Source organism: Macaca nemestrina, chromosome 3 (assembly GCF_043159975.1).
Source record: "Macaca nemestrina isolate mMacNem1 chromosome 3, mMacNem.hap1, whole genome shotgun sequence".
NCBI classification, from domain to species: domain Eukaryota; kingdom Metazoa; phylum Chordata; class Mammalia; order Primates; family Cercopithecidae; genus Macaca; species Macaca nemestrina.
Window position 1 is genome coordinate 151154075 of NC_092127.1, and position 27553 is coordinate 151181627.

A 27553-nucleotide genomic window follows, 5' to 3' on the forward strand; every position below is an offset into this window, starting at 1 on the left:
AAACACTGGGTCAGAGATTGATATCACAGTGCTCTTTTTGTCATACAGTGTGCAACTCCTTGAGTTTATTATTCTACCTTTTCAGGAGTCAAGAGCTGAGACTACCCTAGCCACATACAATCCAAATGTGTCTGCTGACTATGTACTATAGGTTTTGTTGTGGTCTTGTGAATTAGGAAATTCAAAACTGAACCACCCTAGATTATTCAATAAAAGTATACATTGTGCCAGGAAAACTTTAAGGAAGCAGAAAATATGTCTTCAAATTAAATCAGCATTATTTTAAATTATGAGTCTATTGTTTAATAGTTGTGTGTCCTGGAAATTCTATAATCTTATATTTTCTCATTTTAAGGTAGGTATATTAATTTTTAAGAAATTCTCAAATTATTATTTTTTTAAAAATCATACCTGTTTTTTCCAAATAAATAGTTATCCAAAATGTGTAACTGCTGCAAAAATCTCCCAGCTTCCAAAAAAAATCAGGACATCAAACACACTGTAAGTACTATGTTTTTAAAATTATGATGTACTTTTCAATCACCAAAATAACGCCAATGTAATATTGAAAGTAATTCATGAATATTCTGAACATAACTTAGATAGCTTAGAGAAAAGATGTAGATAAATTATCTATAATGAAATTTCTCTTATGTTATTGTCAAAACTGAGGAAAGATAACTTTGTAGTATTATTGAGGTCAATTTTCATATTACTTCTCTACTACCTGAGAAGAAGGCAATATAAATTACTATCAGCATGTGGATTTTAGATTACCAAAATATTGCTAGTATTAAAAAAAAACAGAAAAGGCTTTTGTTTTTTTTCTAAAATCTTCCACTTGATTCAATCGTTATTCAAGGAAAGATCAACTGCTTATATGTGCAGTGGTTTGCCATACCTACTAGATATTTCATTCTATAAAACTGAAATTTGGAGGTGAATGAAAACCTAAAATTTAAGTTATTGCCAATATCTCAACAAGTCCAATTAGGAAATCAAACATTCCAGAAGCACACACCAACAGGGATTCTTAATACTTCAGGATTTTTTTACTTTTATTTTAAGTTCAGGGGTACATGTAAGGATTTGTTAGATAAACTTGTGTCATAGTGGCTTGTTTTACAGATTATTTCATCACCCAGGTATTAAGCCCAGGCCCCATTAGTTATTTTTCCTGATCCTCTCCCTCCTCCCACCCTCCCCACTCTGATATGCCACAGTGTGTGTTGTTCCTCTCCATTTGTCCATGTGTTCTCATCATTTAGCTCCAACTTATAAGTGAGAATATGTCACAACTCAGTATTTCTAATTCCTCAGCTTATATGTACTTATTTACTTAGAGAAAATAATAGGAAATTATTGGAAGGAAATAATATAACAACATTTCTATACTATACACATGTTTAGTAGAGCAAAATAATTACTGTAATGATGTACTTAAGTAAAAATATGTTAACTGATCTGTTCTCCAGGAATCTATATAGGGTTATAAGTGAAGTTTTGTAATTACTTTATAATAATGCATCCTTAGAAGTACAAGCTCAAAGCATTTTTACTCATATATAAGTGTATCTCAAATTGAAAACAATATTATAGTGTGCTCATTGTGTAGTGTAGGTATCAGAGCCCCAGTTCCACCAGAGTAGCGCCAGTTCTACCAGGTATCAGAATCCCAGTTCTGAATAAATACTGTAGAAAGCATTAGGTATTTACTGCTAGAGGGAAACATATCTTTGAATTATATGTGAATAACTGGAAAATTACAGAGTTTACTTGATTTTACCAAGTTAATCCACTTCTTACAGAGTTTTTCTTCATTTGCAAAGTAATGCAATATGGTAATAGAAGGACCATAGGGTTTGGGGTCTGAGAGCTGGCCTCTGACTACTAGAAAGCTTTCTTGAGGTTGTGTAAATAGCACATTCTATGTGCTTTAGTGATATATTTACTTGAGGGGGACAGAATTGTTTTGGCAGAGATTTTGCTAAGATTGTTTAACTAAGGTGTTGGTGGTGGGAGAAACTGGTGAGATTTGGAATAGCGGAACTGAGGCATACGTTACTTAACATCTCTCAATTTGTATTCTCAAAGCATTACAAATAAAATTGACCATCCGGAGGCTATCTGCCAAGACACATTAGGTTGTGCTGTGGTAACAAACTACTTCCAAATCCCAGTGGCTTCCAACCCTAAATGTTTATGTCTCACCCAGATTACATGTCCATTTTAGTTCAGCTGTGGCTCTGTCCATGTCACCTTCACTCTGAGAGTGAAGTAATGGAGTAGCCTCTGAGTATGACTGAGTATCACCTGGCAGAAGGACAAGAGAGATGTAATAAACTTCACTGCTATTAAACCCACTGCTTGGTAGTGATGCATGTCAGTTATATACCATTAGCCCAAATCAATCACAGGGTGAGACCTGAGTTCAACAGGACAGGAATGTATAATCCTCCTGCAGGAAGGATTATTACCAATTACAGGAAAGTTAAAAGTTAGTGGGGTGACAAGCATAATTATTTCACAAGAAGAGGAGAAACATTGTTAATAGTACAGTTATTAATCTGTGGAAGATAACTATTAATATAATTATTATAAAGATGAAATAATATAGTAAATTCTTTGAAAGTAAAATTTTAATTTATGCTGTTAAAATCTCATAAAATTTTTTATGTCAATATAAAGATTTTAACTTCACAAGCATCTGCATAAGCATCTTAACAAAAACATCTTCACAAAAAGCAAATAGAGGGCAATGTGAACCTGATGATACAATGAAGTCCACCAACCATCGCACAGATAGCCAACAAAGCAGATGTGATACCCAGGTTGTTACAGCTGATATCTGGGAAATGGAACTGAGAATTCAGGATTTGTTTGACCACTCCACTTTCTTTCACAAAATGAGAGGACAGCACTAAAAAAATACCAACGAGGTGGCAATCAAAAGTAATAACACTTCTCTCAAGGCCAGGGTAGTCCAACATAAACATCTCGGACTGGCCTGTTCTCTTGTATTCAAATGCTTGATGTATTTCTTAGCAATTCAAATCAGCTTGATAGGTTAAGGATAAAACGAGTGGGGGCTATATTTGCTAAGGTGTTTAGATTCAAAGCAAAAGAGTTCTGAATAGGTACTGTAGAAAGCATTAAGTATTTACTGCTAGAGGGAAGCACATCTTTGAAATATATGCGAATAACCTGGAAAATTACAGATTTACTTGATTTTACCAGTGTTAGTGTTTAGTTTTTCGGACCCCTTTTCACTGGAGAATGAGAGATTTCCTAAAATAGGTGTGTTGTTAAGTCTAGAATGACCTTACTCAAATGAAGATGGGGTTACATATGGGCAATAAAGAGAAGAGTAATTTATTACTTTTGATGAATTCCTTTATTACTGGATGTTTCTATCATAATTCAGAAGTCAGCTGAATCTTTTCACTTTTAAGCACACAGGTGTATAAGAAAGCAATCGTTGGAGAGGTAATACTTGAGTCTCAGTTTTGCTGATAAACAGATTTGTGTTTTTGCTATTTTTCTGTGGTCTTTGGTTTTCTCATTTATAAAAATAACATTGGTAAAATCAAGTAAATCTGTAATTTTCCAGGTTATTCGCATATATTTCAAAGATGTGCTTCCCTCTAGCAGTAAATACTTAATGCTTTCTACAGTACCTATTCAGAACTCTTTTGCTTTGAATCTAAACACCTTAGCAAATATAGCCCCCACTCGTTTTATCCTTAACCTATCAAGCTGATTTGAATTGCTAAGAAATACATCAAGCATTTGAATACAAGAGAACAGGCCAGTCCGAGATGTTTATCACTTCTAGTAAAATGTGATAGTTATGCTTCCTCCCAAATATATGTGCAAGATGAGTCACCTATTGATAATTTGATGATCATAAAATCTTTGACAAAGTTCTTGGAAAAAGATGGCTGGGTTCTTCCGACTTAAAAGAAATGAGCAACAGTATGTACAACAATGTTTTCCTTTTTATTCAAACCTGTCTTTACTCAATTTTTCTTAAGTCTTCTTTTCTGCCCATCCATTTTCTATACATTTTACCAGACTAATTATTACATCTTTTCCTGTAACTCTTTACCTTTTAATTTTTATTTTGGTTGTGATGGTTTAAGGTCACCACATATGGGTGTACAGATTGTACGCTATGCAAATTTAGGGGACACCAGTCATATTTTGGGGGAATAGTTTTTATGAATGTTAATGACAGTTGTGGGAGTGCTAAAAATGTGTTTTATTATTTTAATATTGTGTATTTCTGGCACAGAATTCTCATTTTTTGAGTATTATGTCAGGGCACTTTGTATGACAAATGTGTTGGTCTTACTAAATATAATGTTATCGTGTAATACCTTTTTGTCTGCCATTATGACTTTCCTACTCAATTCTAATATCCTTAAACTATACTTTCATACATGATTTGAATGAACTTTCTACCATCCATTTTTTCTTTGAATTATTTAGTGTTGATAAGGCAGATGATGAAGATGATGAGGATTTAACAGTGAACAAAACCTGGGTCTTGGCTCCAAAAATTCATGAAGGAGATATCACACAAATTCTGAATTCATTGCTTCAAGGCTATGACAATAAACTTCGTCCAGATATAGGAGGTAAGTTTGAGTTACCATTCTGGGAATTTGATGACTATTAAACATATCATTACTGGTACTATTTTAATCATTTTTTCTTATTCTTTGAGTGTGTGGTGTATGTCAGAAAATCTGCTGAATTTGAGGATTATTGGTTGGAATGGTCACTAATGTTTTGAGGAGTTCACAGTCTGAAATAAGAAGAAAGAAAAAAAATGTAATTATTTTCCAACTGCTACAACAGTATCTGACAGAGTTTTGATAAAACTGCCTAAGACTGAGAAATACTTCATAAAAGAGCTAATATTTGAAAGATAAGATATAGAATAATGACCATTTTTACAAATAATGAATATTTTACATTCTCATTTCCAAAATTATAATTTTTCATGCCATATTGCACTGGGTAAGACTAGAGTATAATGTTGAATAGTCTCAAATTGTTTCTGATACCTGGTAAAGCAATCCCTATTTCCCTAGTAGGTATGATGTTTGCTTAAACGTCTTTTTTAAGGACAGTTTTTTTCTTTTTTTTTTTTGTTACATTCTCTTCTTATTTTGCTAGGGTTCTTTCTTTCCCTACACATCTACAAGTATGTGTGATGTGAAAACACAGTCTTCAAAACAGGTTTTTTTCTGAGTATATAAAAATGTCAGAAAGCTAGAGAGAAATGTGTTTAAGAAACTGAATGGTGATAGGGAAAAGAAACAAAAGGGAGAATTTTGTGCTCAACCCTGGCATCATATATTAGTAGTATTTGCTATGTATCTATATGGGCAGTGAATTTCTTGCATTTAATTAATGTTTGGTTTATTTTAGTATTTTGGAAGTTTCACGTTTTTGTTCTAGTTTTACCTTCGTACTTTTAATAGCCTTAGTCTTTCATTTATTAGCTCTTTATTCAGGATTCTCAGTTGTTATTGATATTATTTAACTCCCACATACTGTCCATACAACAATTAATGATCTTTTTCTGTTTTCTTTTTTTCCTTCTCCTTTGCTTTATTATTTTTAATTACATATTTGTCACAATACGTACTATTTGCAAATTTGTTTAACAGCATTTTCCCAATCTTTGTTTTAGTCTTTGGGCTCTATCAATGTATGCTGGAGGCTATATTCTTTAGGAAGCTAACACAAGAACACAAAACCAAATACCACCCATTCTCACTTATAAGTGGGAGCTAAATGATGGGAATTCATGAACACTAAGAAGGGAATAGCAGACACTGGGTGGAGGGTAGGAAGGAGGGGAGGAGCAGAAAAGATAACTATTGGGTAATGGGCTTCATACCTGGGTGATAAAATAATCTTTACAACAAACCCCTATGACATGAATTCATCTACGTAACAAACCTTCATGTGTAACCCCGAACCTAAAATCCAAGTTAAATAATAATAAAAAAAATTCTTATCATTGGTCTATTTTGCTAAAGTTATTTTAGTCAGCTCTTTATTTAGTAGATTTTTCAGAAAGTTGTTATATGTAAAAATTATTTTTCTATTGATTTGAAACTTGAAGGGCTTAGTGGCTATATAGAAAATCCTCAATTTATGTTTTCTTCCACTGACTTTTCACTTTCATAGCCTAATCACACTGGTAACTTGCTTTGTGTGTTATTTTTGAAAAGTCTAATGCCAGTCTGTTATTCAGTCCTTGTAATTTACTTAATCTTTTTTTTTCCTCCTGCAAGCATTTAAGATTTTTTAAGAAACCTTTCAAATGAAGTATTTTCTTAGTATATATTTCAGAGTTGTTCAATTTGGGTAACCGTTTTTCTAGACACTGTTAAATTTTTTCAAAATGTAATTTCAGGTTTTTTTTCAACCTTGGGAAAAGGCATTTACTTACGTATGTATGTATTTATTTAGGAATATAAAGTTGAATATTTGTTCTGTTACATTGTTTTGGTTTTCTTCTTCATGAATTCCCACTGTAGGTGTGTGAGTCACACTTTGCCTGCTTTGTATCTGCACAATATTCTCTGTGACTTTCTGACTTCTCTTTATGTCATTTGTATTCTCTTCATTTTTTTCCTGCCTATTATTAAGCTGTTTTAGTTGATTCATTGGTGACCATCATAATTTTGTCTTTTTCTTCTGTTTTTTTGAAGTTCAACCAATTCTTTATTTATTTTTTCCTTTTTGTGTATGTGTGTGTGGGTGAGAAATGTATTTATCTTGCTGAGTTTCTGAATTATTTTATTCAAGGTGATTTTTTCTTATTCCTAAATTTTTGTTTGAATATACTTAACTGTGGGGAGTATTTTCTTACAGTTTCTTCTGCTTATTATTTTGTGTGGGAATTTTCCACAATTGATTTGTGTTAGATCTTGATATCTTATTTCTGCAATAACTATTTTGTCCTTTTAATTTTGTGGTTTGTGGGTGTTCTACAAGATCTTATCTTATTGATGTATTTTAATGTAATGATAGCAAAGTTCAGACTGTGGATTTGACTGTGGTGGGGCAGAAATTCTATTACCTCCAATTCATTGATTCTTCTGTTACTTGTAGAAGCATGAGGTAGTCCCCTTGACTTTTCCTTGTCACTATACAATTTCCTAAGCTCACTTCTGTTTTTGTTTTTGACATTTTTCTTGGCCCAGAAACAACCTATTTTGAATATCACTCTTTTATATCACACGTACTTGTAGATCCTTTTCCTCTTAGTTCTTGTACTGATCTCCAATATGTTTAAATACTTTCGTATTAATGGTATACTTACTTTCTTCAGTGGACTTTGGGATCTACCTTAGGTCCATCACTGACTTGCTTCTGTCTTATACAAAGCCTATTTCAGGCTGCTGTGCCCACCATAAACTGTTGCCTTAGAGTACAGGTGAGACAATGTTTGAAAGATTTATTTCTACGATTTGGTATTTGGGATTTTATTTGTTTGCTTATTTGACTTTTATACTCATTTTGAAGTGTGGGCATTTTTTTTCTTCAAGTTATGCTGAAGACTTAATTTTTGTTTACTTCTATTTTTCCGTTTTTTTGTTTTTTTATACTTTTTGAAGGAAATATTGGGAGATGAAGACACAGGGAATTTATGTAAATTTTCTCATGTACTGCTTTAGAGTTTTACAATTTATTTCTTTGTAATTTCTACTTTGTCGTATGCAGTAGTTAGTGAATATTGTTTAATTTCAAAAATTAGCCGGTGTTCTATGTATATTTTTGTTATTGATTTCTACATTAATTTAATCTGGGTCTCAAAACATACTTAAGTCAGATTTGTAATTCTTGTTGCTCAAATAATCTATACATCTACTGAAAGAATTGTGTTAAAAATCTCTGACTACAATGGTTGAGTTAGCCTTTTAAAATTTTTTTAGCCCAGTAAGATTTTGCTTTATACATATTGAAATTGTTTTAGGTACACACAAATTTAGGACTGTTATATCTCTTTTTAAAAAAGAAGTTTAACTTTTATTTTTATGGATACATAGTGGATGTTTATATTTATGGGGTACGTGAGGTATTTTTATATACAAATACAATGTGTAATAATGACAACAGGATAAATGGGGTATTCACATCAAGTGTTTATAATTTCTTTTTGGTACGAACATTCCAGTTATAATCTTTTGGTTATTTTTAAATGTATGATATATTGTTATTGATTGTAGTCATCCTGCTATGCTATCAAATAATAGATCTAATTTATTCTATTTGACTATATTTTTATACCCATTAACCATCCCTGCTACCCCACCTCACTACTCTCTGGTAACCATCATTCTATTCTAACTATATGAGTTCAATTGTTTTGATTTTTAACCCCTACGAATGAGTGAGAACATGTGATGTTTGTTTTTCTGTGCCTGGCTTATTTCACTTAACGTAATGTCATCCAGTTCTATCCATGTTGTTGCAAATGACAGACTCTTATACTTTTTTTGTGGCTGAATAGTAATCAATTGCATACATATACCACATTTTCTTTGGGATGGTTACACCTTCTGTTAAATAACAGTTTTATCATTAGAAAACAATCATTCTGGTCTGTAGAATACATTTTGCTGTAACATTTAATTTGATTGATATTATATATCTACATTTGTTTTCTTTGAGTTATGATTTGACTTTTATTTATTTATTTTTTTTAAGATGGAGTTTCGCTCTTGTTGCCCAGGCTGGAGTGCAATGATGCAATCTTGGCTCACCGCAACCTCCACCTTCCGGGTTCAAGCAATTCTCCTGTCCCAGCCTCCCGAGTAGCTGGAATTATAGGCATGCACCACCACGCCCAGCTAATTTTGTATTTTTAGTAGAGACGTGGTTTCTCCATGTTGGTCAGGCTGGGCTCGAACTCCTGACCTCAGGTGACCCACCCGCCTCAGCCTCCCAAAGAGGCTGGCATTACAGGCATGTAATGGGATTACAGGCATGAGTCACCACTCCTGGCCGATTTGACTTTTTAATCTTTTTTCATACTTTAGTTTTCAGCATTTTTGTGTCCTTCATTAAGTAATTTCTTTTAGGAAATATGTATATTGCTTCCGTTTCCTAGTCATCAAGTCTGACAATTACTTTCTTTTAAATAGAGTGGTTAATGCAGATATGTTTAAGGTAATAATTGAATATTTTGTGTTAAATCTACTATCTTTCTATTGTTTTCTGTTTTGTTAATCTGCTTAATTCATTCTCTACTGCTTATATTTTTCTCTATTTTCCCCTTTTTTGAATTGATTAAATATTTGTAGTTTTATTTTATCCTTCTATCGTTGCATTGTATACATATTCATTTATAAGTTTTAGTCAGTAAAATATGCACTTTATTACATTTAATCAGAAATCAGTAATTATCATAATTCAAAGAAAATTCAAACCTTTTTCCATAAACTACAGAATCATTTTGCTATTATGTCCATATATTTTATTCTATATTTATCTGAAATACCAAAAGACATGATTATTATTGTTTTTAGGTGTTTAAAAGCAATTAACTTATACCAATAAATTATCCTTTCTGGTGTTAATTCCTTTCTTAAATACCCTATTTCCACTTATAAATATATTGTCTGCAGTATTTCTTTTGGTGCGAGTCTCTCGAAATGGAATATTTCAGTTTCATATGAAAATTATTTTGTATTGCCTTCATTTTGAATATTTCCAATGGATATGGAAACCCTGTTATCTCCTTTCCAAACTTCATAAATATCACTCAATTTTCTCCTGACTTTTACTATTTCTGTTGGGGAGTCACATTTCAACATTAATCTTGATATTTTGAAGATAAAATGTATTTTATCTCTGGATAACTTCAACATTTTCTTAGTCTTTGATTTTCTACCGTTTTATTTTAGTGTCCCTAGATTTGTTTTGTTTCATATTTATATTGAGGAGTTTATAGGACCTCTTGAATCTGTGGGTTGAAACATAGCTGCTTTTGAAATTCTTGGCCTGTATTCCGTCAGACATTTTTCTTCTGTCTCAATTTCTCTGCAACTCCACTGCGGGTATGTTTGACCTCTGCCGTGTCATTACATCTCATACGCTCTTCTATAGTTTTCTCTCTACTCTATTTGTATTTCAATCTGCTCTTTATTACAGACCTCATTTCCCATTCAGTGTTTCTCATTTGTAGTATTTACACCCAATTTTTATATCATTTTCAGGTATTCTATAATATTTGCAATCTTTTCATTTATTTTCTTACATATATATTAACTGAAGTTATTTTAAAATCTTTGATCATTACAATGTCTTGATAACTTGAGTAACTTTATAAAATTTTATTTTCCATTGTATCTCTCTGTTTAAGGTTATGTGGTTGTATTTCATGGAATGTTTCTTAATTTCATGTTGAATGTGAGTAGGGTATGTGAAAAATAATGGAGATTCTACATGGTATTATTTTCTTCCAGAGAGGACTTAATGTTGTTTCGATAGTGAGATTGAGTAAAGAAAATCACTGTCATTTGGTCAGAACTAGCATAAGTTCCTTGCTAAAACTTTTATTTTGCCTAAGACCCAACCATTTGAGATACATGGACTGACAGCCTGAGGTTTGTTCCAGGATCCTCTCTTCTTGGTTGGCTAGACATCCCTAAAATAGCTCAACTCTCTTCATGTTGTTTTAGATGCTTAGGAGCTGCTTATATTTGGTTTGTCAACATCACATATGTACAATTTAGAAAACAAAAAATGCCTTGAGGGGAAATCACATGTAGAATGTTTGATTAAATTCTGTGTGTGTGTGTGTGTGCGCGCGTGTGTGTGTGTATTCCAGGGAAATCCTAGCTGTCTTGATAGCCCTTAATTTCAAGTTTTGTCTCTCTAGCCAAATAAAAGAGCTAAAAGTTCTAAGCTGATCTGTTCTGTTCAGTCACTATTGCTGTGCTGTCAAACAGCAAATATATCAAGGGGAAATAGTGGCCAAAGAATAATGTAGAACTCATCTCATTTTCATTATTTTCGGGAAACTGTTACATCAAATTCTAGCTATCTGGTTTGCTGTGCTTTCTTCACTATCTGTGTGTTTTTATTAAAAAATGCATTTTATAGTTATCTTTATGGTGGTGGATATTTTGATATCAATTAAACAACAAAGGAAGCATCAGAAGTCTGTATTTCTGTTTTACTCCTTATACTCTACTATAATTATTTTGTGTCTGTTTTCTGTAATGTAAGTTCCCTAAAACTATAAATCACTGTATTCTTAATTGCTAAATCAATGCTTAAAATATAAACCAGGTTCTCTTAATATTTACCAAGTATTTGTAGAATAGAATCCATTGTATATAGTCTTTTTTAGTCCATGTGTAGGTATTTTGATAGTTGCCCTGCTCCATGAGTTTTGCAGTTTAAGTACATTTATTTCAGATCAAGCTATAAATGTTCAAATTTTATATCCACTTGGGATAGCATCACTGTGTTTAATACATTAAGTTAAATATGTCCTGGATACCTTGATAACTGTATCATGCATGTGGCATTTTTTTCTGTGCATCTGACTGTATATACATCATAGGTGACTTAATGTTGAAATAATTTTTGTATGTATAGCTTTCTGTCCAAAATATGTTTTAGTAACCTTTGTCTTTGGTGTTGCTATGAAAACGTATATAACCAACTTATTGAGGTCTTCTGAACTTAATGGAGAATTAACATAAAAAGGTTTTGTTCATCCAGTTAAGCTTCTATTGCTTTATGATGAATATCATAAATGATGATGAATATCATATGATGAATATCATGCAGTGGCATGATCACAGCTGACTGCAGCTTCAACCTCCTGGGGCTTAGCTTAGCTGATCCCCCCACCTCAGCCTGTGGAGTAATTGGGACTAGAAGCATGCCACAGCCCGCACAGCTAATTTTTGTATTTTTTGTAGAGATGGGATTTCACCATGTTGCCCAGACTGGTATCAAACTCCTGAGCTCAGGCGATCTGTCTGCCCCAGCCTCCCAAAGTGCTGTGATTACTGGCGTAAGCCACCATGGCCAGCCTATTTTCCTACTTCTTAACAACTTTTCAGGTAGATTCTATGACTTTCCAAACAGTTTCAGTTATTTAAATAGTTCAACCTAATATAAAAAATTTAATATCCAGATTAAAAGACATCCTCTCCTGAGACGCAGGGAAGATAAGCCCCACTAGGGTGACACTGTGGGAGTCGGAGGATGGTAAGAAAGGGAGTAGTGTGGCCTGTTGTTTTATTCCATCTCTTTATCTCTTCTGTGTTTCTAGTGATGGGGACATGGGGGAGATATAAAGAAGACTAGTCTACATGTTTTAACTGGGCATAGTTGCAACCTTAGTCTTGTTACTCGTTACTTCTTTTTGGGATAACGCCAACTGGCCTTAGGTGTAAGTTAAGGGCTAGATGTGTAAATAATTACTTTTATGGTTAGGAAGTATAAATAATTTTTGTTGTTTTTCATAGGCATTTTATTGGCTCAATTCCCTGGCTTAGGAAATCTGGATGCTTATCTGTATCTTCCACCTGCCTTAACTCCTTTCAGCAGCAATCTAGTCGGAAGATATGTGCTGCTGATGCACAACTCTCTTGAGGTCAAAAATCCTGTGAGATGCTGCTAACCAAGTTATTTTCTTTTGGCGTGCTTTATAGCCACAAGAAAACAAAATATCCTAAAAGTGCTGAAGAGTAGATGTGCAGCTCTTCCTCTGCTTATTCTTCTTTAAGTCCTATCACTTCTAGGTTTCCTTTTCCCCGATCAGGTATGGGAGCAAGAGCAGGTTGCCAAATCTGCTGCTTAAATGTATATTTAAGTAGAGAATGAGAAACCAGTCTTCAATTTTCCTGAGAAGACATTCTAGGGAGTACACACACACACACACACACACACACACACACACACGCCATTTAAATATAGATATATGGGGTTTGTTTGTGTGTATTTTGTAGTGGGATATACACTACATGACACCTGTATTATAAGGTGCAAAAAGTAATTTATAATGAAATATTTGACATTCTATATGAAAATGCTCAGGTTTAACTACACTGAAGGAAATTATGAAGCTGCCAGATGCTTGCATTTATACAAAGAATGACTGTATATTAGAAAGCCCACATAAATCAAGAGATATAAGTGTGTCTTATCAGTGACTCCAGTACTATGAGCAACATTGTAGTTGGTGATATGGCTAGGTAAAATGGTGTAAAACATTTTGTAAAATTCAGAACAAAATAAATACCATCTTCCTGTGTTTTATTTTTCAGGAATTCCTGGCAAACACAAAAATACTTCGTGGTTACATGTAAAGAAACTTATCTTCTAGGTTCAGACTATAAGGCATACTGTTTTATACTGTTTTACCTATAAGAATGCAAGACAGGATATTCAAAATCTTGTTAAATATGGGACAATTTTTCATCGCATATGACTGTTTTATGAAGTTCTAGGACTTCATCCACTAAACACTATTACTAATAATCCCAATTTTTGTGACAAACACAAACAGCTGCCCAGAAATTTTCAAAATAATTTACAGGAGACATGGTGTTCTCATTGAGAACCACTGGTGAACATTGTTCAGTAAAACTTACTGAAATGATAGAAATGTTGTTCTGCATTGCCCATTTTTGTGATCTCTGGCCACAAGTGGCTGTTCTGTACTTGAAATGTGATTAGTGTGCTTATGAAATATTTTTATTTCATTTAAATGCAATTAATTTCTATTTAAATTTAAACAGCCATATGTTTCTACTAGCTATAGTATTAGCTCAGCCGTAAGAATCTACTTATCCCTATGCACCTTTTCATCCATATATATCTACATGTAACCTGGGAAGGTTGTCAAGTGGTGTTTGACATTTCCTTGTTATTTAAGGCCTCAGAAGTATCTAAACTCAAGCTTGGCATCTATCTTTGGGTCAAGGACTTCTGCTGTATAGTCTAGGGAAACTGGAATGTGTTAATCATAAGTCAAAGTCTATGTGTGATATGGGCCTGGAGTTTTCCTTCTTGGGACATGTTTATAAGCTCTACCATTTAATAACTATAGCCTTTCTGTTAACTAGATCAAGATTTTATTTTTCTCAATTTTATAACCTGTAACATTATTTTCATTTTTATTTACTTTTGAAAAATTGATTTCCTACTGACTTTTTCCTGATTCATGGATTATTTTGTAATGTTACCTAATATCTAAATATTTGGGGATTTTTAAAGATATATTTTTTGTTAATAATTTCTATTTTAACTTCGTTGTGGTCAGAGAATATACTTATATTATTTCAACCTTATATAAGCATGATACAATAATCAAAACCAGGAAGATAATATTGATATGTTACTACCAGTGAATACTTGGCCCCACTTCCCAATTGTCTCAATAACATATTCACAGAAGGATGATTCAGTTCAGAAATAATACTACATTTTTGTTGCTTCACTGGTGAATTTCAAAAAATATAGAAGAAAGAACTACTATAAGTCTTACACAAATTCTTTCAAAGAAATAGAGAAAGGATACTCCACTCATTTTATTAAACCAGCAAAATCCTGATAACTAAACCAGACAGGGATATTACTAGAAGAAAAATTATACACTCATATCTCTCATGAATGTATCAGTTGAAGGAAACAGTTGGTACATTTATGAGAAGTGATTATTTGCAGATAAAAACAGTTGTCTCCCTGAATAAACTTTCAGAAGATCTTCATAGAGGCTGCTCTGCCTATGGAGTAGCCATTCTTTTATTCCTTTGTTTTCTTAAAAACAACAACAACAACAACAACAAAAAACACTAGCTTTCACAATAAAAGAAAATATTCATAGAAATTTGAGTAGTTAGATAAAAAGTAATCTGTATATGGGCAAGGACCAGAAGACGGTCCAAAAACAACCAGTTGTGTAAGAGTGCTCACCTAGGTGGTTGCTTTCTTTCTTGGAATTGTACGTATGTCATTTACGAACAATAATATACTCGGTTGAATGAAATATTTAAATTTGAAGTAAAATTTATATAACATAAAATAAAGAAAAAAATTATGTATGATAACTTCAATATCTGAATAAGTGTGACTATTTCTCTTTTTTAAGGCCTATTCTGTGACAGTAAGAAAACCTATAAAACTCTACAGGATTAGAGTTTTTAATTGACCTAAATTAATTTTAATATACAAAAGTGACCGAAAATCTACATAATCTGCTAAAGGTATCTTAGTTAAATTAGAATAGTGTGTCCAAGAAAGCATGATTAAAATCAATTAGAAAGAAAATATTTTTAAAATCTATTGTAGTTTATCTTTTCTCACTGATATACCAATTACCCACCTCTACATTTGGCTCTCCTAATTATTGCCTTTGCTACTTGGAATTTGAATGCGGAAACTTCATTGATCACACTGCTTTTCTCTTTTTAAAATTTTAAATTTTTCTACCTGTTTCTATTTTCTGGATGGTCTTTAAATTGCCCTGAACCTCTATTCTTTCTATATACTGACTCCCACTGGGAAAATATCTACTTATATCCTGTGGAGCAACTTAAAGCAAAGTTCTTAGAATAACAGCACAGAAAGAAACCTTGCAAAAATAATCCAGTGCCATCTCTACCTGCCTTCACACACACATATATGTGTGTGTGTGTGTGTGTGTGTGTGTGTGATTTGCCGTGGCAGTACATGGTTTTCCCATGCATTGTTATGCTATTGCAAAAAAGAGATCTTTAATCTCCATGTGTATTGATGAATTAAACATAGTCTGTGCTTACTTTCAAGATGTTATTTAGAGTCTGGAATGACAATTCTCTGTTAGTTTTATTTTTCTAGTTTTAAATTAAAATATAATATTTTAGTTTTTGAACATCACTCATATCTTGCAATTGAATAAACTTTGGATTGAGAAAATGATAGTACTAAGAAAGATTACTTAGTCATTTCCAAGAAGTGAATATTTATGTAATATTACTCGTAAGTATTGTTCATACTATGAATCAAAGCAACAATGAGTCATTATTAAGAAGCCATTACAGATTTCTGGGTTTTTTTCTTAATTATATTTTAAAGCATGTCACCAGTCATGATTTCAAAACTAATACGAAATATTTTAGTCTACTTTCCGGTTTATTCGTCTTTGTGGGTTGGTGCTGCAGAGTCAAGGATCAGATCAAATAGCATGTCAAGTTTACAAAATGGAAAACAGAATAACTCAAAAAGATTTGTCAGAGCTTTCAAATACATATTTAACAATTATTAACTAAGTATCATCTATATTAGTAGCAGTATTGGACTTACTGATGTGATTCTTCTTTTGTCTCATTCTGGGTGCACTTGCTGTATGCACATCATAAAATACTTCAGTGTCTCTCGTTCTATGTAACTCATGCCAAAATGCCAAAGTTAATGTTTCTCTAACGTATATGTTTATCTTATAATTGGCTAAGAAACGTTGATATCAGGAAACCAAGACAGTTAACTTATATCTATAACCTTCGACATCATAAATGTAGAAAACATTTATACTCTAAAGAAAATTGTCCCAGGAACAATTTCTCTCTCAATGTAGACAATGTTCAGCTTTGAGTATGTAAAATAAAAGTAGGCACTTGACATTTGCTGATTTATCAGTTTAACTGAAAAAAAAAGTCTTATTATATAAGAATGGTATATTGTTTATATCAGTTATAATCACTTATAAGTGATAATCAATATACTTACAAATGGAACTAATAAATCTATTGTCTTGTTTTTAATTGACTTTCATAAAAATCATTCTGTTAATCTAACTATAATTAGCTTAATTTTATATTTATTGGCTATAATTCATAGCTAGTCAGAAACAAATTAGAAACAGTTAAAGCAACTCATCTCAGAAGTCATCAGTCTACGTTACATTGTAAAACCTTCCATAAACCGTATGACCTACTTTTATTTAAGATATCTAATTGATGGCTAGCAAAGGAATTGCATTTTCAAGTATTGTGTAGATCTAGAAACATAGTTTTGTATACTAAAATTAAATCTGTGTTATTAAATATGTATGCCATATAATAAAATTTTTGCTTGAGGAAAAACAAACTATGTAAGTGTCGTGTGTTTTATTAAGTGTATTTTTAATTGCAAGGGGTAAAAATATTATTCTAAAATTTGATAGACATTGTTTTGCAAAATGCTTCACATTTTTCACTGACGTTTGGTAGCTTGAGGGCTCTGTCAGATTGAAAAATGCCAAGATCTGGAGACTGAGACTGAGTAGATATTCAGTCTGGCAGACTTGTGTGTGTATTTAAAGAATAAGTACACCTTGCCTGGTCAATCACAGCGTTGCGATTATGAGTGAGAAGTACCCTGTCATATAGGAAACATGGATGAAGTTTGAAAAAGATAACTGAGCATGAATGACTAAAAACATGCCACAATAACAGAAACTTTCAGTCTACAAGGTCATTTTTCTGCATTATCTAATGTGCTTTATCTCTATATAATTATCTGTGACTGATCTGCAAAATGTAAAGATTGTTTTTATAATGGCTACATTTTCACATTTCATAATAAAATATGTTTTATGATTGAAATGGTAAGATGTAAGTAGTTATTAAGATTTCTTTAAAAATAAGATTTATTTAAAACAATGTCTAATCATATCTTTGACCATTCTTCTTGTTGGTATTTTGCAGTGAGGCCCACAGTAATTGAAACTGATGTTTATGTAAACAGCATTGGACCAGTTGATCCAATTAATATGGTGAGTAAGAAATATTAAAAATAATTATCTGCCATTGAGATCTCTCAAGTGTATACCTCCAAAATAGAATTTGTATATGAGTAATTTTTTATACTTAATTCTGAATGAATTCAGATCAACATGTACAATTACTTTGTGCCAGGTATTGGCAACTGGAGCTAAACTACACCTGTATCTAAGAATCTGTGTCTTGTTATTCCAATGTGCTGTGTTTGGTAGAACTATGCAAGGGCATAACAGATTATCATCTGATCCACCAAGAAGAGGTCCCTGAAGAAATCTGGAAAGAAAAAAATCAGAAAGCCTGAGGGGAAAGTAGTCAATCAGAGAGAGAAAACAAAGGACTTACTGGCAGAGAAAGCAGCATGCATAAAGTCACAGAGGAATGAAACAGCCTCATAAGATCAGGGGAACTTCCAGCAATTTGATGTTACTGGAATACAAAGTGCAAAGTAAGAAATTGAGGCAACAGGGATATTGAAGGACAGTCTTGTAAGCCATTGTAATAGGAAGCTTGTAAATTGTATTATGTATAAATGATATCCCTTGGGATAAGAGAAATGACAGGAAATATTTTACCAGGGGAGTGTCAAAGGCAGATTTACATTGCTTAATACATTTCTCTTATAGTAATATAGAAGATGGAGGTAAGAGTCCAAGTTAGGGTTACAGAGACCCATTACAGTTTATTGTATTAGTCCGGACAAGAGATCTTCAAGGGCTTACTTACTGCAGTTGCAATCAAGCTGGACATGACAATAATGCATTAAAAAAAATAGGTAATTTTTTGAGAATTTGGTGACTTATTATGTGTAACCTGGCTCCAAGGTGTAGAAACGAAGATACTTTGAAGATGGTAGAGTTATTATCCCACGTAGGAATACAGTGTAGGCTTATGTGCCCCAAATCCTCATGGTGCATTCGGGAGGAACTGTCCAGCAGCATTTTGCCTTATAGATCTGCTATCAGGGAAGATGTTAGCACAAAATATAGATGTAGATGAGAAAGAGAAAGAAGACAAGAAGAATATAATAAAGCTTAAGACATCAAGAATGTGTGAGATGATCTAAGAGAAGATTCAGATTAAGACGATCGCAGATCTGAGGACCAGATGGTGTAATGAGATGAATGTATATGAAATATAGTTGCCAGAAAGAGAAGCACAGAAAGGGGACATATTCAGAAAAGTCAGAAGGGTAGGAGCAAAAATGAGAGAAGATGGTATTACAAAATCTGAGAGAGTAAAGACGATAAAGAAGGAGGGAATCATAATGAATTACAAATGCACATGAGAATACAATAAAATGGATTAGATTGTGATAACTGGCATTGGCAAGTAGGTGGTGTTAATTATCTTTGTTAGGAGAAATTCAGTTGGAATGGCGAAGGCAGGAAAGGGATAACAACTGGATTGTACATCCCTCCTTCATCTTCAAAAGTGGCCTCATGTCCAAACTTTTTGCCATGGAGCCCTGAGACTATATATGGTTCTTTCAGGGATAGTCATATAGTCAAGTGCTGATTTCTGGGAGCTAGGGAGTGAGTGGGAATGTAGATTTAATTTTATAAACTACTATTTTGAGAAACATGGCTTAGAAGATGAGATAAGAGTATGGGGGTAGAGAAGGTAGAGGAGAGAAGAAGAGAAATAAGGAAGGGAGAGAGAATATGAGAAAATATCAAGACAGAACAATTTAGAATAAAAATTGAGAATGTGTAATATTCATTCTTTATGTTATATACATAGAATAAATAGTATTTTATTACTAATGAAGAACAAAATTAACAATGCCAATATAAGCAACAGGCATTATTTTAAAAAAGACTTTACAATGTTCAGTTCCAAACGCTAATGATCCCATTTCTGTGAGTCAGACTACTGAGTCCCGTTGAATGCATTCAATAACGTCTTGTACTCCTCTCCTTCGCTTTTGCCTTTGGTATTAGTTGGCTAGGGTTGCCACAAAAAAGTAGCACAGACTGGTGGCTTAAACAACAACAATCTATTTCTTGCAGATATTGAGGCCAGAGGTCCAAGATCAAAGCCTTGGATGGTTTGGTTTCTTCTTAGGTCTATCTCATTGGCTTGCAGACAGCTGCTTTCTCACCATGTCCTCACATGGTCTTTTCTCTGTGTCTGTGCATCCCTGGTGTCTCTTTGTGTATCTAACTTTTCTCTTCTTATCACAAGTCATATTGTATTAGGGCCCACCCTAAAAGCTGCATGTTGACTTTAAAGGCCCTGCCTTTAAATGTAGTCACATTCTGAAGTTCTTGGGATTAAGTCTTCAACATACGAATTTAGGGGGTAACACCATTCAGCCCGTAAGACATCTAAAGATAGTTCTCAAGTATTTTGCTGATTTTCTTCTTCATTTTAGCTATTCAATATTACAACAGTTAAGTCTTCTCTTTATTACAGGTTTTATTGCTTTACAGCTGGGGAACCTTTCTGGTATGCCTAACGGTTACCTATGTCTGCTCACTCCTCTGGTGTGACAGTCACACTCAGTTTTTCTCTTACTTGATGCAATCTTCACATGACTCTCATTAACTTTTACAGCTGTCTGCGCTGATTATTGTAGTGACAACATTTTAGCCATGCCATAAGTGACATCTTTGTCACCTTAGTACAAGCAAATATGAACTGGCTGTGGATAAAATTGAATTTGAGAGGATAAAGTAATGTTCCAAAAGATTGACCTAGAAGTTAGTTTTAAATTAGGGGCTAACATTCAGGGAAAAGTCGAGGCTGGGGCCAAATCTTTGTCAGGAATTTGCCAAACCTCTGTGAGATGGGGAAAACAGCCTTAAAGTGAAAAGAGAAGAACAAAGAAACAAATAGCAGACCTTAGGGAACGCATGTATTTAAGGACCTGAAAGACAAAGCTGAGATAGTAAATGAAACATCAAGGTTGACAAGAAAGTGACGAAGCTGAGATAGTAAATGAAACATCAAGGTTGACAAGAAAGTGACAAAACAATGCTGTGGAAACTAAGGGAAGAGGCAGTTTCAACAAATCTTTTTAGTATTAGTTCTACCCAAAACAAATTAGCATATAATCAATTGATTTTTACAAACAGAAAACTTTTAATATATATGTGTAATACGTTGCATTTTTTTAACAATATGCAAATATCAGATTTCATAAAGTAATACATTGCTAAAATGTTATTTTTTGTGGTGGAATATTGTAATGTTTAGTTTCTAAGTAACCAACGCCTAGAGAAAATAAGACTGAGCATATGGGAAAATCTGCATTTTCCTGAATTGTATATTTTTTGTTTGGGGATTATGTTTTCAATTTGCATGAATGCATTAAATAAAAACATGGTCATTAAAGTAAAGAGAAACACGATTCAAGGATATATTAGTATTCTAGAAACACTTTGACAAGAATGACTATCAACAGGCTTCTACAATGATCTTCCTATATAAAAGATTAATGTATTAACGATTTAGTTTCCCCAGTGGAGCAAATTACACACTTACACCCTTCAACAGTGATCATTTAAAAAAAACTTAATTAAATAAAATTACTATTGAAACTAGTGATACTAAAACAGGTGAAAATAAATAAATAAAAGAACCCCACGGAACACTTGATAATGTTTATTAAAAAGAAAAGCATTGTAATACTAGGGATGAATAAGAAATAGGTTATGTAGAAGATTATTTTAACTAAACAATGCAGGGAAATTAGAATTCACTTTTCATAAAATGAGCAAAATTGTTTTGAATGTGAGTGTAATTGAGGAAGCAGATTTAAGCATAATTAAGAAAGCAAGAGGGTGTCACTGCCTTAAGTACTCATGTAATTTAATTTACTAGTAAGAAACAAAATTAATATATTAGTTTAATTTTTTAAGTTAGCCAAAATTTGTTTTGCTGCAAAATGGGTGTTTCTTTTTAAACTTAGATACATAAAATAGCATTTCCATAGATTTCTGAATAATGCTTAAAATGACATTATTCTACAATGGAATATGCTTTTCTTTTTACAGTCAAAATGAGTAACAGATGCACTAATGAAGACGGGGAAAATAGAGTAACTTGGAAAGAAGCTGTTCAATTTTATATATGGTTTGATTAAAACTATCTTCAATATAAGCAGAACAAAAATATGCAATCAGAATTGAAGTGAAGAATATGTTACTAGAGATTATTAGATAAAATAGTTATAACCTCATAACTTTTCAGATTTGGGGGAAATTATGTATCTTTACTCTTCTGAGTAAATATCTCACGATGTTGACTGCCCTCTGACTAGCAAGTACAACACTCAAGGGCCATAGCAATTCTTTAAAGCCAAATCAAAATCAGTAAGAGCTCCAGGAAATTCAAGATGATATTATGGGTATCTAACAGGAGGCTACAGCATAAGATTAGTAAGTACAAAAGTAGCTACAACTAAAAATTCCAGGTATAATTTGGACATGAATTTAATTGTAGGAACTGGTATACCCTTATATAATCCAATATTAAGAGATGACTAATATGGATACTTTGAAAGTAAGGGACAAGGAACAACTAATAAAAACTACTTAGATCCCAGTTCTCACCTGCAGAAGTTAATTTAAATATTTTCTAACTGCAAGAGTGATATGTCACACAGTCCTAGAATATAGTTCTGAAACTGGATAGAATCTTCCTGCTGGGAATTGAAACAGGACAGGATCTTCCTGCTGGAAATTCTGATTTGTCTTAGTAATGGAGACAGGGCTGAGGAACAAGGGCACCAGCTACGAAGACGACAATTTAAAAAGGAGCTGGGAAGTCACCTGGGCTGTGCTTCAAAATAACTGCCTGCTGGAGAGGACTACAAGAGGGTGAGCAGTAGGCAAAGAGGATCAGGCAAACTTAGCAAATGACAGAATGCTTTCTTTCTGGCCTGCGCAGAAATATGTAACAGGAATGTCCATTTTCAGAATTTTTTTAACAGAAAACAAAAATCTAATTGCTCTCTACACAAGGAAAAAATATCTTTTTAAACAAAAACGTATGTAGAGCTACAGAAGTCACAATTATTATTTATTATAGAATGTAAATAAGGGATTTTTCTCAGTAATAATCATTTTTCTTTTTTTCTTTTTTTTTTTTTTTTTTTTTCTCTGTTTTTTTGAGAGGGAGTCTCGCTCTGTCGCCCAGGCCGGAGTGCTGTGGCCGGATCTCAGCTCACTGCAAGCTCCGCCTCCCGGGTTCCCGCCATTCTCCTGCCTCAGCCTCCCGAGTAGCTGGGACTACAGGCGCCCGCCACCTCGCCCGGCTAGTTTTTTGTATTTTTTAGTAGAGACGGGGTTTCACCGTGTTAGCCAGGATGGTCTCGATCTCCTGACCTCGTGATCCGCCCGTCTCGGCCTCCCAAAGTGCTGGGATTACAGGCTTGAGCCACCGCGCCCGGCCTAGTAATAATCATTTTTCATTCATTTAAGTGAAATGGTCAAGTATCCAACCTTAATGTTAAATTGACCTTAGAATCTCTAAAAATTATCAAAATAATTTTATTTCTTAATTCAAATACAATTATATATATATTTCATTGTTTCATTTGTCTGTCGTATATTTATTTACCATTTATTATAGTGACAATTGGTTCATTGTTAAAAAAGATATCGGAAAAGATATGTCATCCTCTCTTCAGAAGAGCATAAAACCTAGCAGGGAAGATGACTAAAAATGCAAATTAGACCAAGACAGAAGGGAAAAGGCAGGAAAAATGCTGTGTACGAATCTATACATATTTTAAATTGTAAATGGTGATCCTAATGCTATTTTCTTCTAAAAATGTTTTCCATAAAAAGAGTTTTTTATTATAAAAGTAATACATACTCAATCTGGGAAAATTAGAAATTTAACTTAGATAAAAGAAAAAATTTAAAATATACTGAAATATTATATCTAGTGGTCACCATTGTTATGATCGTAACCGTTTTACCCAATGCTTTTTTAACCTCACTATTTTATAACATTATGTTTTTCTATGTGTTATACTGTGTCATTACTTTTAAAAAATTAATTAAATGCATATTATTTAGTAATGAATTATTTTACATGTGGAATATTTCCAATTTGCTGTAATTGAGTAATATTATTATTAAATATTTTAGCCACCATTATTATTTCTTCAGGCTATGTGTATACATACCCTAGACCTCTCATAGATTTTGGTCAAATATTGAAAGTGAAAATTTTGAATTTTTAGAAAACAAATTCAAAAATTGTTTGAATTTTTTGACACTTCAAGATAGATACCTCAAGGTAGACAGTCTTGAATTGGTTACTATTTTTTTTTAGTTTTTTATGGGTTAGCAATCATAGTGTTTTAGAATGTACTGCTTGGTAATTCTGTCCTCAGGGTAGGTTTGTTGCCAATGTTCTGACAAAATGAATGTCTAGTTTGCTTCAGCTCATGACTATCATAAATGTACTTAAAACTTGGTTTTTGGCCTTTAACCGGCTGCTCCAAGTCACTATTCCAAATCTCACATGTTATAGCTGATTCAAACATACTCTTATGATTCCTAATTTTTTACACCTTTATTTACACATTTATTAATCAGAGAAGAGTGACTTTGCTAATAATATAAAAACACACATAATAATATAAAAACATATATATCTAAGAAAACGTACATACATATCTAAGAAAAAGTAATTTAGCATACACACACACACACACACACACACACACACACACACACACACACATATATTAATATGACCTAAGGCACATTTAGGCAGTTCATATTTTTTCATGTTAGGAGATTACATTGTAAAATTGTGTAGAGCTACATATATTAGTTGCACGTTGAATTTTGAAAATGCTGGCTGGGCACAGTGGCTCACGCCTGTATTCCTAGCACTTCAGGAGGCCGAAGCAGGAGGATCACTTGTGCTCAGGAGTTCAAAACCAGCCTGGGCAACAGAGTGAGCTCTTGCCTCTAATTTTTTAAAATAAAATTTTAAGTAAAATTTTAAAATAAAATGTTAAAAATAAAATTAGAAATTAAAATTAATAAAAAGAATTGTGAGAATGCTTATCAGAGAATTCTAGTCAACCAGGTTTGGAGGTTACTAGTCCAAGCCATTTTCACCTATAAATTTAGTAGGGATTAGGCAGGATTAAAGGAAGGTACCAATGGTACTTACAGACTGAAAGTATTTTTTTTTCTTTTAATTTATTTATTATTATTATACTTTAAGTTGTAGGGTACATGTGCATAACGTGCAAGTTTGTTACATATGTATACTTGTGCCATGTTGGTGTGCTGCACCCATCAACTCATCATTTACATCAGGTATAACTCCCAATGAAATCCCTCCCCCCTCCGCCCTCCCCATGATAGGCCCCGGTGTGTGATGTTCCCCTTCCTGAGTCCAAGTGTTCTCATTGTTCAGTTCCCACCTATGAGTGAGAACATGCGGTGTTTGGTTTTCTGTTCTTGTGATAGTTTGCTAAGAATGATGGTTTCCAGCTGCATCCATGTCCCTACAAAGGACCCAAACTCATCCTTTTTGATGGATGCATAGTATTCCATGGTGTATATGTGCCACATTTTCTTAATCCAATCTGTCACTGATGGACATTTGGGTTGATTCCAAGTCTTTGCTATTGTGAATAGTGCTGCAATAAACATACGTGTGCATGTGTCTTTATAGCAGCATTAGACCAATATCCCTGATGAACATCGATGCAAAAATCCTCAATAAAATACTGGCAAACCGGATTCAGCAACACATCAAAAAGCTTATCCACCATGATCAAGTGGGCTTCATCCCTGGGATGCAAGGCTGGTTCAACATACGCAAATCAATAAACATAATCCAACATATAAACAGAACCAAAGACAAGAACCACATGATTATCTCAATAGATGCAGAAAAGGCTTTTGACAAAATTCAACAGCCCTTCATGCTAAAAACGCTCAATAAATTTGGTATTGATGGAACGTACCTCAAAATCATAAGAGCTATTTATGACAAACCCACAGCCAATATCATACTGAATGGGCAAAAACTGGAAAAATTCCCTTTGAAAACTGGCACAAGACAGGGATGCCCTCTCTCACCACTCCTATTCAACATAGTGTTGGAAGTTCTGGCTAGGGCAATTAGGCAAGAGAAAGAAATCAAGGGTATTCAGTTAGGATAGTAATTACGATCTTGCCTTGTGCCCACATTTTGCCAGTAAGAGTGTATAAGTGACTTGGTCAGCATCCTACTCTAGTAAATCTCAGAATTATGACAAAATTTTCCCATTCCATCCAGTCAGTGTTCTTTGTACTACACATTACTCTTACTATTATGCATACTTTGGATATATTTAGTATTTGTTATATTGATTATCTGGAAATTATTTAAAATTATGTGTGTAATTAAAAGACAATACCTTATCCCTTATTCAATGTGCTATTTTTACATCTAGAACAGCAAAGGCTTAAAATAATGTAGTAAAGGTTTTCGTCTTAGATTGACAATGAATTTGAACTAACACCAGCTGCTCTTCAGTTTAATTAAAAAGTGCAGTAGAGAAAACTTATGTAAATGTCTTGACTTTTGACATTTTGTTATAATAAAAATTGTAACAAATTACCATAATTGAAATTGTTAAAACTCTATGATAAGCCTTGGATTTCCTGGTAGAGGTACCTGGCTTTGTGATAGGCGCAATAGGATTCAAACTCCTGAAGTAAACAGAAGAAGCAAGTGCAAATAATGCCCCACTAGCACGATACAATGTTGGAAAGTTCTTCATTTTCTGCAGCTGGGCTATGGACAACAGTAAGCATTTTATAAACTGGTAATAATATAAATAATTTAAAACATGAGTCATGTGGACTATTTCTGAATATATCATTTCCAAATATAGTGTTCTCTCTTGCTCAGATAGACAAGCTAATTCAGACATCAATAAAACATTTGTAGTACAGGGCAGTCACAGATGTAGAAACACTTTTCCCACTCAGCTCATCCAGCAATTAATCTAGCTATTTAGCATTGAACCAATCTATAACAAATGTTGCATATGTGGATAGAAAGCATGTTTGCCTACTGGCGATGAAGCTTTTCTAGGAAGCAGAACCTTCATCTGAATATCAATCATTTATCACAGAGAACTTCTTACCATGCTGTTAGCTGGTAATAAACTGTAATGGGGAAGTATAGTTTGAGTGTGTTTATACACCAGTCCCTCCTTATCTGTGGTTTTGCTTTCTGTGGTTTCAGTTATCCATGGTCAACAATGATCCAAAAATAGGTGAGTACAGTACAATAAGTTATTTTGAGAAGAAGGTAGAGATCACATTCATAGAACCTTCATCACAGTACTTTGTTATTAAAATTATATTGTATCATTCATTGTTGTCAATCTCTTACTGTGCCTAATTTATCAGTTGAACATTATCATAGGTACGTATGTATAGGAAAAACATAGAGTATATAAGCTTCCCAACTATTCAGGGTTTCAGGTATTCAATGGGAATCTTAGAATGCATACTCATGAATAAAGGGGATCTCTTGTATATTTGTTATCATACTATGTTTCATACTTAGGAAGCGTGGTCCATGCGGGTTAGACTTATTCAATCATTTATTCATCCAAATACCCCACAGTGATAACATAGATACAAATGCCATGAAAGTAAAAAGCAAGATGAAAGAAAGGTAAGTATGAAATAAGTGACCAAAACTACTAATTGTCAACATATAAATTTCATCTCTGTGGTTTAAAAATTTTTGCCTCATATGGATGACCTGAGTTATGG

General features: G+C 33.3%; 1 protein-coding gene across 2 annotated transcripts in view; it reads left to right on the top strand.

Moving 5' to 3' along the window:
- Nucleotides 1-27553, top strand: part of LOC105487684 (gamma-aminobutyric acid type A receptor subunit gamma1) — an 86407-nt gene that overhangs the window by 25084 nt on the left and 33770 nt on the right. For both annotated transcript variants that reach the window (XM_071093652.1, XM_011751222.3), the window contains exons 2-3: nt 4492-4640; nt 17721-17788. In XM_071093652.1, coding sequence (XP_070949753.1) covers nt 17786-17788 — 3 coding nt within the window. In that variant the 5' untranslated portion in view covers nt 4492-4640; nt 17721-17785. The remainder of the gene's footprint in view (nt 1-4491; nt 4641-17720; nt 17789-27553) is intronic.